We start from the raw sequence: 14,061 nt of genomic DNA on the forward strand, positions 1-14,061 counted from the left end.
AAAAAAACTGGAAGATATGACAACTGCATCTAAATCTTTGGCTGAGGGAATGTGTTTACCTTCAGTTGCTTGATTTCACTATTTAGAGGTCACGCTACATACTTGTCTGCTCAGGTAGAGCAATAAATATTTAGCTGCCTGGAAAGAATGTTATAGCCTTTCCTTTCAGATAGGGACATTGGGAAAATGATTTATACCTTTGCTGTCTTGGGAATAAGGTACTGGAATAAGCATTTGACAAAAAACTGTCTTTGGGAAAAATGCATGTTGTGTTTGTGTCTGGGAAGTGGCTAGTGGAGAGTTTTTTCCTAAAGAGTTACCTCTTTAGGGATAAAGCTTATCCCTCTGGGATAAGCAGAGACTCTTAGGAGCATGGTGGCTTGTTTATATGTTGAGAGGGAGCTTGCTGTTGACAGAGGGCTTTCAGAAAGGGATACTCAAGACTAACACTTGCTTCTTGCTTGTCAGCCCATGCAAGGATTTGTTTACCCCAGATGTATTTCAAGGTATAATGGTGCTCTCGGGCTTTCTGAGTAGAAAATCAGAAGAAACTTTTCTGAGTAGAAACTACTGAGGGTTATCTAATAATTATTTTTAATATTTGTAGCATTAAATGCTATCTTTAATAATAGTATTTCACTAAATATTTAACTTTTTATTGTCTCTATAAATATTTACATATGCAATAAGTATTTGAGATGTTTTTAGTAAAAACAGAAAATACCAATGAAATAATACTGATGTGCAAAAATACACTTTGTAATTTTTCAGGTTTTACTCTAATAGTAATAGTAGTAAACTGATTTAAGTGGATCATTGAAATATTTATTTCAGTGCCTGAAGACCCACCCAACAACATAACATTTCAGAAGATACCAGACGAAGTAACAAAGTTCCAAGTAACATTTGTGCCGCCATCTGAACCAAATGGAAATATTCAGGTGTATCAAGCTATGGTTTACAATGAAGATGACCCCGCTGCCATCCGCATCCACAACCTTAGTGTCATTGATAAAACAGATCAGTCAGTCACTGCCGTGATAGAAGGACTAAAAGGAGGACATACCTATAATGTCAGCGTAAGAACTGATACTTTTTCTTTGGATTTTTTCTTTGACATAAGTGAGAGATTGTCTAAACAGGGAACATAAACCTAGGCTGAATATGAGATTATCATGCCGAGAATGTTAGAAGAGAGGCAAGTCTGAGGAACGAGGGCAGCAATGAAAGGGTAGAGTGAGTGGGAGCAGGACACATCACTAGTGGTTAGCTTTGTACCGGGACCACCAGTTCATGTGCCAGCAAAGCAGCCTGTGACATGTCGTCACAGGTACAAGACTAAATCTCTCTCTTAATTCCACCACTTGCATTGCTCATTTGGCTCAGATGAAAGGTCCAGTTCTGCAAGGGGAGCTTGCCAGAAGTATGCGCATGAAGTCCTTTCAAATAATCAGAGACTAGGACATGAGAGGAGGCAGTTTAACTGTTTAAGTGGACTTGTTTTTCTCCTTTTTGTAAGAGCTACATTACAAGCGATAAAGTGTTACTGTGCTTAGGATTGTAAAGAAATAGGAAGTTCTAGCAAAGTGTGAATAACATAACAGGAGTGTTTCAGCATTCATTGTTGCTTCAAATATATCTAGATATGGCCAATTTGAAGCTATTACAAATACTCATTAAAACAAGTGTTTGGTTTTTTAAGGTGTATGCAATTAATGGTGCTGGTGCAGGGCCAAAAATTCAACTGAAAATAACCATGGATATCAAAGGTATGTCTCATAAAGTGCCCTTTAGTTGAAATCTCTATAAATGCTGAAGAAATTGCTGTTCTACCTGTGAGTACATAGCTGTGTGCCTTTGTCTATTATTTAGAGGATGCATAATGTAGGAGCAGGAACACATACCTGATAGCCTTGAATTGCAGTGCTCAATTTTGCTGCGTATCACTGATCATTTGCTATTCATATTTGAATGATACCATGTGCAGACTCAGTGAAGTAATCACACTGACGTCAGTATTTTAGTTACCATCAGTGAATGGCTTAGAAGAATATCACAGAGGTATAGCTAAGTATACAGTATCACAGTTGTGTAAATAAATACAATCATTGATTGAAATTCATTGAAAACTAAGACTCAGTCTTTTTATTGTTTTCTCTTTTAATTGAAAACTGATATGCAGAGGCATTTATCAGAATACAGTTTTTAGGGCTTAAGGCATTAAGTAGAACATTAAGTTGTCCCTGAAAATATGCTGAAGATTTGTCTTGCATAACACAGCTATGTGCCTGAACAAAGTACTTGTAGTGAAAACGTTTTAAAACAAAACTGTGGTATATCTTTGTTTAAAACCAGAACCACCACGGCCTAAAAAGAAACCAGCACCAGTTTATGATACCAATGGGGCATTACTTGTCACAGCTACAACAATTACGATCAGAATGCCAATATGTTATTACAGTGATGATCATGGCCCTATCAAGAAGATACAAGTTCTTGTTGTGGAAGCTGGAGGTAGAATTGTATAAGTTCTCTCGAAAATTGTTTTCAGGTTTTTTTATTTCTTTATTTTCAAGCTGTTTTTCTTTTCTCTTTTATTTCTTTTCTTGGGTCTCAGTAATTTCGTGTTAGAAAACAGCTAACAAAGTCACTTTAGCTGTGGCAAGAGTACTAAGAGCAAAGCATCTTTCGCAATACTTGTGGGCTGGGTATTAGATTTTGGGAACATTTGCCAACAAAGAGTCATCCATGCTGTTTGAAGTCACTAATATTATTCTGGCCCTATTATTATTATTATATTTTCTTTGTTTCCTACTTCCTTGAAAAAAAATACATTTGGCATTTGTGAAAGGTAAATAAATCTGAAACTTTTTTTGCAAGGTTTTTCTTCTGTTGCTATTAGTGTTCCCTGTAAGAGAATGCAGTCATGTGCAGTCGATATTTCCATTTCATAACGGGGGCAGAGGGATTTATATAAATCCCTTCTGTAGACTGTGGGTTAGAATGTGTATTCCCTTCTACGGACTGATGAACATTTACTCATGTGAACAGTGCCATGATACTCTTTTGAGTAATTGCCTACCATTGTGGGTGGGAGTTTCATGATAGGACATCATATGGTCAGGCTTACTTTACCTAAGAAGGACAAATTCTGGGTATTTAATTCCCTTGTTTTCCTTGCTTTCAAAGTATAGAATTGAAGCATTCACATTAAGTGAATTCACATTAAGTCTCTCACCTTTTTCTGAATTTTGCATTTTAGCACTAATCCTACAGACATTTACTTCATAGCTATTGCGGTGAAGATTCTCTTGAACTGATAGATATGCAAATACCACGTTAAGCAACATTTTGAAGATTTTTCTCCTGAGTTGCTGGGTATTGTCCACTTACGGAAATTTAGTAATTTCCTTTATGAAACAGTCTTTACTGTCTTTAGAGTAAACGTTTTTTACTGTCTTTGCTAGCCATGCTCAGTTTCAAAGTCAAGTGGCTTGCACGAGTTCCTCTACAGGCAGAGCTCATGTGCAAGACTGCCCCTGAAATTTTCTAGTTGTGATTCAGTTGACTTACTCTGAGTTAGCAAAATACAGATAGCCTGGATAATAAGGAAATTTGGGTTCAAGTGCAAAATACAGTTATAGACTTAGTTGTGTAAATGGCACCGTGTCATGGTTTAACTCAATTAAGCACCACACAGCCACTCGCTCACTCCCCTCACAGTGGGATGGGGGAGAGAATTGGAAGGGTAAAAGGGAGAAAACTCATGGGCTGAGATAAAGACAGTTTAATAGGTAAAGCAAAAGCCGTGCACACAAGCAAAGCAAAATAAGGAATTCATTCACTCCTTCCTATCGGTCGGCAGGTGTTCGGCCATCTGCAGGAAAGCAGGGCTCCATCACACATAACGGTTACTTGGGAAGACAAACGCCATCACTCCGAATATCCCCCCTTCCTTCTTCTTCCCCCAGCTTTATATGCTGAGCATGACGCCATATGGTGTGGGATATCGCTTTGGTCAGTTGGGGTCAGCTGTCCCAGCCGTGTCCCCTCCCAAGTTCTTGTGTACCCCCAGCCTACTCGCTGGCAGGGTGGAGTGAGAAGTCCTTGCTGCTGTAAGCACTGCTCAGCAGTAACTAAACCATCCCTGTGTTATCACCACTGTTTCCAGCACAAATCCAAAACACAGCCCCATACTAGCTACTATGGAAACAATTAACTCTGTCCCAGCCAAAACCAGCACACACTGATAGCATGCTAAGCTCTTAAAAAAATTAATTTCCTATTTAACTTTTTAAATTACAGTCTGGTTAGAATGTAAATTGTTTGTGATTATTTCTTTTCTTTACAATAGCGCAGCATGATGGGAATGTTACCAAGTGGTACGACGCCTACTTCAACAGACCAAGGCCGTATTTTACAAATGAAGGCTTTCCAAACCCACCATGTATAGAAGAAAAAGAAGATCTGAGTGGAAAAGAAGAGATATATGTCATAGGTGCTGATACTACATGTATGATACCAGGCAGTCAAGACAAAATATGCAATGGCCCACTAAAACCAAGAAAGCAGTACCTGTAAGTACATTTGTCTCTATGTTTGTCCAAGAGAAAGATTTAAGTAAATTACACATTTATACAAACATACAAAACGTGTAGTTCAATTATGAAAAGGTGGAGATTGACATGATCTTCTTGCGCCTCTAATTTTAAATTTTTTGGCTGAGCATAAATATGGGAGACAAATTTTTTCAAAATGTTTTAGGTAACAAAAGATGCTTACTGAGTTCTTAAATTAAATAAGCCCAAATTCAAGATAAGTAAATCATATAGTTTGATTATACATTTAATATATTGACACTGAGTCCTTGATGTCTGTCATAACATCACTTTAGCAGGTGAATAATGATTCCAGCTTATATTATACTAAAACTGAAAATTTGTTTTTAGTTGCTAAGTGAAATAATATTGAAGAGAATGCACATAAACTTTTATTTCATTAGTTTTCTTGGTTTTATTTTACAGATTTAAGTTCAGAGCAACTAACGTTAAAGGACAGTTTACAGATTCTGACTATTCTGACCCTGTCAAAACGTTAGGTAAGGAGAGTGTCATTTACTAAAGTATTTTTCTGTTTCCAAAGAATCTAGATGATTCCATGTTTCTTTTTAGGAGAGTGGTTTCCCTGAAGTAAATAATCTCTATTTTTGTTGGACCTAGCTTAACCGGAATGGCTGAGAAAACATATCTATTCCCTTGTATGCCCTTTTAAGGTTGTCAAGAGGTCTTACCTCAGCCTGGACTGTTAAATGAAGAAGCAGTATTGGCAAAGTTCATTAGCAGAGATTCAGTTATACCAATAAAAATGCCATTTTGCCAGGACAGCTCATCTTGCTTGGTGAACTGCCAGAAGCTATACTGTTTGTGCAGTTTCCCTCTGTGTTGGATGTAGAGCTATTTCAGTGAGCCTAGTGTAGGAAACCTCTTGGCTGAAGATCATTCCTTCTAGTGGCAGCTCATCTAAGGACATGACCCTTTAGCCTTTCATCCTTTAGATACAGACAAAGCTCCATATTAATTAATAAATTAATATTGTCTCATAGAATCCATCTGGTTCTGATGTTGCTGGCCAATAGGCCAGCTGTTATGGGCTCTTAAATCCAGCATAAATTCCTCCATGGCAGTGTTGATCTACCCCCGAAATTGGGAATGAAGACTCTCGTAGCAGATCGCAATAAGATCTGTAACTTCTTTTAATATATTGGTAAGCCAAAACTTACTTAGCTAAGCATTAGCCCTGACTTTCTGAAAAGGGATCCCAAGACAACTGGATGAGTACCCAGAAGAATTTTAGTGGGCACATATTTTTCATTTGGCATTCATCTTCTGTGATATGAGCTCCCTTATTCATCTAATCCATGTTAGAAATTTGTTACATGATCTGATACTGAAGATCCTGAAATGCTATTTCACTACCTGAATATTCTGAAAGGATCTGGCACTATTTCTCTAGCCCTGAATGTTTTGGAAAGTGCAACACAAAAGTTGTCTTTATATGTTCTGAGTTTAGAAGTTCTAAGCCAATGAAGCAAATAGTTTGCCCAGTAAGGGAAAGACAGTGGTCCAATCAGGGAAAACAAGTCTACTGGAAATGAATCCAACTGTATCCAGTCCTCTGGGCAACTTTCTCTTTTCTAACAGAAAAGTGTGCAGTGCTTAAAGAAGTCATGCTTTAGTGGCAGGCAGACAGTGTAATTCATTCATTTCTGTATTGTTACTGAAAACTTGTGACACATTCTCCTTTGGTGTAGATCATAAAGAAGCAAGATCTGTTTGTATGCTGAATAAAATGTAATAGGAAAAAAAATAGACCTGATAAATTCCTCAGATGTCCATGGCTCCTCACACCCATCCAGTGCCTTCTGTGCTAAAGTTTAACATCAAGCACTGCTTTTAAAGTGGGCACTACAGCAAACTTGTCTGGCCTTAACATCTAAATTTCAGAGCCTATCCAACAAGCAACAAAAATTAAGTGGAACAGATAATGAAAAGTTCCTTCTATGCTTTCCTACAAGTGTTGTGAAATCAATATCAAATTGATATATTACAAGTGATGCAGGTACTGCATTTGAGTGGCTTTGAAGATACAGCACCGGCAATGCCATTACCAATGCCATCTTAAGTGAATAAAGGAAGATAGATTTTTTTCAGACACATTTTCTCTTGTGACACATAACCTGAGGAACCTTGCCCAAGTGTTTCCTTATAGAAGATGCTTTGGTTATATGAACTTCAGACTTCCTCTGGAAACATAACCCAGAAAGCATACCAGAAAGATCAGTAGCTGTTAGGTATCTTTGTGACTGATGACTTCTATTCCACTTGTAACAACAGTATCTTTTCAGATGAAATTTATGCTGCCTGAGATCAGAATTGCAATTTCATTTTAAATTGATGATCTTCTTTTGTAATAACCATTGAAATTTGTGTTTTTCCAACATGACACTTTTATTTTAGTAGATAAAAGACTAATTTGAATTTTGGCAGAGGTATTTATGACTAGATTATTTTGGTTTCTGAATCTACGTATACAATAGGTAGGTCTTTGATCTGGGAAACCAGAAAGCTAACCTTGTATCTGTGCAATTTAATACTGCATGTTAAATATATTTGAAGCAGAAAAAAATATGGAAAACCTATGAAAGAGTTCTCTGTGACAGTCAGATGCTCTTGTTAAACAATAGGAATTTTGCTAGGGAGGAACATTGAAGCAGAAATTATTGGAATACACAGCTGCAATAATGATTTTTTAATTATAGTAAAGGATACATTTTAATAGGGTGCTCCCACTCAACCATACTTGGAGTACCACAACTCTCCTCTTGAGCTGGAGAAGTGGAGTTTCTTCCTCATAACCCATGACTGACATTGCAAAAGTAATGTCCATACTACAATGAAAGGTCAGGATTTTTCCATGAGATAATTAAGATGTGTGACAAATAGTGCTTAAACTTCTAATACATCAAGGCAGCTTATAACCTTTTCATAAACTCTGATAGCTAGTTCAGCAAATCATTGTGGGGCAGCTGGTAGGCCTCTGTAAGTGTAGGCTTTTTCCATGTGAAATACAAAGTTGATGAGACAGGAAATAACCAAAATGGGGTTTCCTGCCACTGCCTTTTGCACAGAAACCTACCTTATGATATTCTATTATTGTAGTTTGTTATCATCATGTATTGAGTGGCAGCTCCTCAGAATTATACAACATTATATCAGGACTGCATACTAGTTTTATAATACCTATTTTGCCTACTATGCCAAATCTTCTGTTTTGTCTCTTTCCTCTTGCCCACCATCATCTTGACAGACATGGAGTCCTTCCCTGTTGCAAAGAAGTAGGAGAAAATGTATTTTTTTATTCTTGGTGGGTATTCTGCCAGCACTGTTTTGTTTAATAACATTGGCAATACTTGGACTGGTTAACTGTAGGGTTTAACATAGACTTCACTGTTTGGTGGAAAATAGATAGAACTGTTGTAGAGGTTCCTCTGGAAATTCTTCTTCTTCCACACTACTAAGATTTGTGCCTTATCACAGAAATCAGTGAGCGGAAGGGACTTTTTCATTCCTTTTCTCTTTGCAACAGTTTTCTATATACTTGCTTTTCTTCTCTATTGTTTTCCCCTGGCCTAAATTGTTCTTACCTTGTAGTGTCCAGTGTTGCACCTGAGACTTTACTAATACAGCGGAAGAATTATTTCAGGTGTTTTGGAAACTGTGCTTAATTCTGTGTATCACAAGATTATGTCTATCATTTCATATAGGCATGATTAATTTTCATGTTGTTTGTGGTCTACAACAATCTCACACTTTCTTCTGACAAATTGCTACCTAACCTACTGTTTAATAAGCTGTATTATTATAGCTGATTATTCCTGCCTACGTGTAGAACCATGCACTTGATCTTACAAAATTGCATCCTACAGTTTTAAGACCATTTTTTCAGCTCAATCAGGATCATTTTGAATTTTAATCATGTTCTCCAATGTACATGCAGTACAGATCATCTGCAATATACTTTCTAATCCAAAAATCAGGGCCTTTTGAGAGAAATGAAGCCAAGACTTCAGTGTTTCCTGGTGTGTCCTTGTGAGGACACAGAGTTTCATATGGCAGGAAGCAGTACATTTTCTGTCCTTCCTGGAGGCTGGACAGGAGCTAGGTTTTCTACAGTGGATCAGAAAGTGGAGTTGAATACAGGCATATGTGAAGAATCCCAGCAGTAGTAATCCCTTGCTTTTCTATTTTCACTGTGTGCCTAAGGAAAAAGGAGGCTGAGATTTTTGACATAGGGATAGGATTACCAGGAAGGGTGGGAAATTAAATGAATCTCAGAAATTAGCACCAAAAAGGTTTGAAAAGAGGTCTAGAAACTACTAATCTAAATGGTTTATCAGTCTCTGAATGAGCCTTCATTTCACCTGGAAGGACTGATTAGAATACCAGCACCTTTACCTTTTTATCATAAAGGCCTTTATGATTACTTTTGACCTGCTGCTGGTTATTCCTAACAATATCACCAATTCCCACATAAATAAAGAGCATGAGTTAATGGTCAGTGAGGCAGATTAATCCAGAAAGTTCAGATCCAATCACTAGGTAGGTTCCTTCAGCACCCTGAGGAGAGTATCTCCAAAAATCATCTTTTATTTTATGCCTGTGAGTGATGGCTGCAAGCCTCATAGCTTTAGAGTTGTGGCGCTTCTTTTTCTACTTCTAGAGTTTTATTATTCCTAGCTGATAGAACAGTGTGTCTGTGGCTGCTCAGAGGCTGAAGCAGGAGCTCAGCTCAGGCTAGTGTTCAGACTGGTGTTACTGCAGTGTAGACCTACCTTAACCTGTTTATCAGGTAAAACTGAAAAGCACCAGGGGATGGCTGCACATATAGCTGTAGATATATACTAGTAGCATCATGTATTACACAGATCAGCAGTGCTTAGGAACCTTTAAATAAATTGTTTCTGGTTTTGTTATATTTTTCTTTCTTTTCTTCGACTGACACAAAACAGATGCAGTTGTACAACAGAAAAATGTCTGTCTCTCATTGCTGATTTCTGATTTCATGATTTCTGAAATCATTTCTGATTTCACCCTTTCAGAAATGCAAAAATTGTAATGAATCTATAAAATATTAGATTTCCACTTTCTGTTGCAGGTGAAGGACTGTCAGGAAGATCTGTAGAAGTTATCCTTGCTGTTACTTTGTGTATACTTTCAGTTGTTCTTTTGGTGGCTGCAGTATATGCTTTTGCAAGGTGAGATTTACGTATCCTTCCCATACCATGGTTGCAAGCACTCAAAAATGTTTTGAAGAAGAGTTGAAACAGTCCTATAAATGGAACCATTCTGTCATTTCAAAATGTATTGCATTTTCTTTTTGTTGGTTTGTTTGTTTTGTCTTTTATGTAGAAACTTAGGGAGGGACTCACAAAGGCTAGCTTTAATTTAGTGAGGGTAACCTCCATAGATGAAGAAGAAAACACAACTTCTCCAGAGGGTAAATCAGAGCAGTAGCCTATCTTACCCTTTCAGAGCCACTTCTCTATTGACTTGAGGATATGGATCAGAGTGTCAGCTGGCTGAAGTTAGCATGATGGCTAACCCTGTTGACAGCTTGATATGAAGAAAATATTCTAAATTCTGTTTTCTTTCTTACTAATACATTTATCAGTTAAATACATTGAAGTCTCACATGTGAAAGAGAATTCAACCTCTGAATTCAAATTGTGAACAAAATGCCCATGTAAAGAAGCAGACTGGGTACTGCATCAGAAGTTCTGCTCATTCATCAGAAGTTCTGTTCTTCCTCAGCTCATCATTCAGGCATTGCCAAAGAATTTATGTAGGAAAACTAAAATAATATACAGGCTAGATTCTCTCCGTATGAATTTTTGACAACACAACTGCTGGATTTGACTAAATTTCACTGTTGGAAGGGAGAGCAGAATGAAGGCCAAGGAAGGATTTCTGGCAACCATTTTTCAGTTTCAGCCTGTCTAATCAAAGTATTGACATATGTGTCTTTAAATCTTTTGCACGTTTATTTTTCAGTATTATTTTCTGTTTAGGATTCGGCAAAAGCAAAAAGAGGGAGGCACATACTCCCCACGAGATGCTGAAATTATTGACACTAAGTTCAAACTGGATCAGTTGATCACAGTGGCAGACCTGGAGCTGAAGGATGAGAGATTTACACGGTAAGCGTACTCCTTAGGCAAAACAGTAGTCCAAAGGGGCTGTAGCCATGACCCCTTTCTGACCTTTGCTTGTTTGGAAGTGTTTGTGGTGTTCTTATTTACACAGGTCACTGAGATCCTCTTTCAAAGAATGACCTCTATCCTCAAGACACTTCTCACTAGCTTTTAAAAAATCACTTAATCTTCAGCTCTTTTTACAACAAGATAAAGATCTAAGTGCAAATCACTGTTTAATTGTGTTAGCAAAAAAAGGGCTACATATTTTTAAACATGCAGAATTTCTGAGTTTTTTTGATGGCCGAGTGTTTTGTGTAGACTGCAAACCTACATAAGCATTTTGAAAGAGTGAAACTCCCAGAAGTCCTGGTCAACTAATTCAAGAACAAATCTGTCACTGTTTAATTGACATTTAGAAAGCATTTTTTTCACAAAGGGATTTGCATAATGTCTGTGTTTCCGTGGAGCTCAGCACACTGGCTATCCTGACATCTACTCCTTTAAGGTGTATGCAGCAATTCCAGGCTATTCATATTTTCTGTCCAACAAAGAATCTTGTCACAGATATTTATCAGAAGGAAAACTGCTCTTTCTGACTGCCAGAAATGCGGATATTATTCACCGAATAAATATAATGAGATTCTCAATAATATATGACATCCAGCTGAGTTAGAAATGTTTGGTGAACATTCTTTACCTGTCTGTATTTTCTCTACTGCGTCACAGATGAAACACTGTCGTAGGCAGTCTCCTTAAAGATGAGAAGCCTAAAACAGTTCTGCCCTACCAGGCAGGCATCCTACTGTTGCAGACTAGGAATAGGTGGAAGATGAAAGATTGTAGCTGTTGATCTGTTTTGTTTGAGTGTGTATATGTCATGTGTGTGGTACAGAGTAAGTTGATTGCATGTACAAACCTGTTCAAAATAGTGCACGCAGGAATGGCTGCTTGTAACAGATGAGAAAACATACTCTGAATCATCTGGAAATCATTGACGTAATGGATGCGGTATGTTCTGTGTGGGGCACATGTCATTCAGATAGCGTTGTTTAGTACCTGCTAATAACAGCGGAAAACTTTCTCTGAAGGCAGAACCATTGCCAATGCACTGTGATAACTGTGACTTGTATAAATGATCTTTATGGATCTTCAAAATGGCCTTGTTTCCAAACTGTTAGCTGAATAAGAATAGTACTAATTTTGTTTATATACTAAAGTGTTAATGGATTTTACTTCCAGATACTCTTCATTTTTCTTTAGACGCAAGGAGATATTTGTCATCCAGTAAGTTTTTGTATTATTGAAGCAACATGGTGTGTTTTCCATTCTGTTCTCTTAACCTGTGTGCTACCATACTATATTGAATGATATAGTTAATCAGAATGAAATGTCAATCTTTGCAGCTATACTAATGACAAACAGTGGTATTTGTCACCATGAAATCATGTTTATTTTTAGTCCCTAATGTTAAGGTACAACAGTTCCACAACTATTTTGAAATAAATCAGGGCAATTTTTACATGGAAATTATAACACATTATGACAATATAGCACTGATATATACAACCTATCCTTGAAGCAAATGTAGTGCAAATGTGACATAAGAAACATACTGTTTCTTTCCTTTGGCAGTTAGAATGTACGTACTTAAGACAAGTTCTCTTTTTTTCTCAACTGCCTTTTATACTCACTTATGCTGCAGCTGTTTTGTACTATGCCACTACAATCTCAGCAACATATCTGTGCAGTCAAATCCTTTATCAGTTTGCAGAGTACTATTCTGCCACTTTTCTGTCTAAATTATGTGTAGATTGGATTTGTACAGTCTCAGACTCTACAGGGTAATTGCAAACTATAATATTTCATACTTATGTGCACTTCGTTATGTGATTTATGCACAGCAAGGCCTTTACTGAACAGCGCTTCAGCAGTTTTAGTTACATCACCCCTATTTTAATGAGTCAGTCTCACATTTTGGTTTGCAGCTTGTTGTGTCCTTCCATCTGTATTTTTCTGTTTCCTCCTTCCCCACTCCTTTAGTGGCCAAAAGCAAAGACTCTGTTCTTCTGCCATTCTTGTAAGGTACATGATGCAGCTGCTAAATTTTGGATTATTATTTTTCAAACAGTAGCTGCACTGAAGCTACAGCAGGCTCCTCGCCCAGGTCCTTTGCTGGACATTACAACAAATTGTTGAAGTTTGAAGTGCAGGCACTAACTGAGAGTTCCTCAGGACAGGATTCATGCCATCTTTTCCACTGGAAGTCAGTAAATATACTGTGGGACCCTACTAGGTAACATACATATAATAATGAGGGGCAGGATATCCTTTATCTGCTCAAAACTTTTTAGTTTATTAAGGCTTTTTTTTTAAGCTTTAAAGAAAGTCTCAATATGTGCAAGATTCTGTTCTTGTAATGTCAGTGACCAAAAGAGACATTTCAGGTGTTTGTAATGCTGTCTTTCATATAGATACATCCTTCCTGGTAATGATGAGTTATATCAAGAAGCTGGCAGAAGTATAGCAGCATGCACCAAGGCAGCTTACTGGAAAACCTAATGTCTAAAATATTTCTGCTGCCTGTTTTCAGACTTCCACAGTTACATCATGAAAGAACTTTTGTACCTGTTGCCTTTGGGGAATAGCTATGTAGAAGTCAATCACAGTCCCAGTTCTTATGTTGTCCTTATCATTCTCATGATTTGTGGTTAAAGCAGTGACATGTTAACATGTTAAATTATTGTATTACATGTCGAGGACTGCAGTGTAACCTTCACAAATTTACCATGCATTTGCAATGGGACTGTGCATCACCATATCTGCATAACCTACTGCCATACATTGGCTGCATTTAGCCAGCTCTCTCAGCTGTGTTTGCAAAGTTTGCTGTGTTGCAGAATGCTGGTTTCAGCTCATGGCGTCTTGTAATGGTATGAGGAAAACATAGATGGGCAGACTTCTTTTCCAGGCTGGCTTGTTTGTATTTCTTGGATAGCGGTAAATCAGCTGAAATCTGGTCGAGCTAAGTATACTTTCTACCCTGAAAGGGTGATGGGGAGTTTGTGTGAAAATCTTAGGTGATAAAAGAGCAGTATAGATTTTTTCTGTACCTACTAATCATCCCATTCAGTGCTCATTTGAAGGTGATGCTTTGGAAACCAAGTGTTTTGTCATTTCTCAGCCAGTATATTATTTATCATGTTAGCTTCTATAAATAAGTAAAGGCATGGACTTGCAGCTGACACAGTTCATCCACAGAACCAAGATACTCTAGCCTGCTCCATGAGATCCTTCTTGTCTCTCTCATA

The 14,061-nt window shown here is 37.5% G+C and overlaps 1 protein-coding gene across 1 annotated transcript in view; it reads left to right on the forward strand.

Annotated features, from left to right (window-relative positions):
* The window catches only part of PTPRQ (protein tyrosine phosphatase receptor type Q), a 145,023-nt gene that overhangs the window by 107,193 nt on the left and 23,769 nt on the right, over positions 1-14,061 (forward strand). Inside the window, exons 46-52 of the mRNA XM_072864388.1 lie at positions 835-1,079; positions 1,703-1,769; positions 2,356-2,514; positions 4,355-4,577; positions 5,025-5,098; positions 9,715-9,814; positions 10,628-10,756. Coding sequence (XP_072720489.1) covers positions 835-1,079; positions 1,703-1,769; positions 2,356-2,514; positions 4,355-4,577; positions 5,025-5,098; positions 9,715-9,814; positions 10,628-10,756 — 997 coding nt within the window. The remainder of the gene's footprint in view (positions 1-834; positions 1,080-1,702; positions 1,770-2,355; positions 2,515-4,354; positions 4,578-5,024; positions 5,099-9,714; positions 9,815-10,627; positions 10,757-14,061) is intronic.

This window comes from Ciconia boyciana, chromosome 1, assembly GCF_034638445.1.
Source record: "Ciconia boyciana chromosome 1, ASM3463844v1, whole genome shotgun sequence".
Classification (NCBI taxonomy): Eukaryota; Metazoa; Chordata; class Aves; order Ciconiiformes; family Ciconiidae; genus Ciconia; species Ciconia boyciana.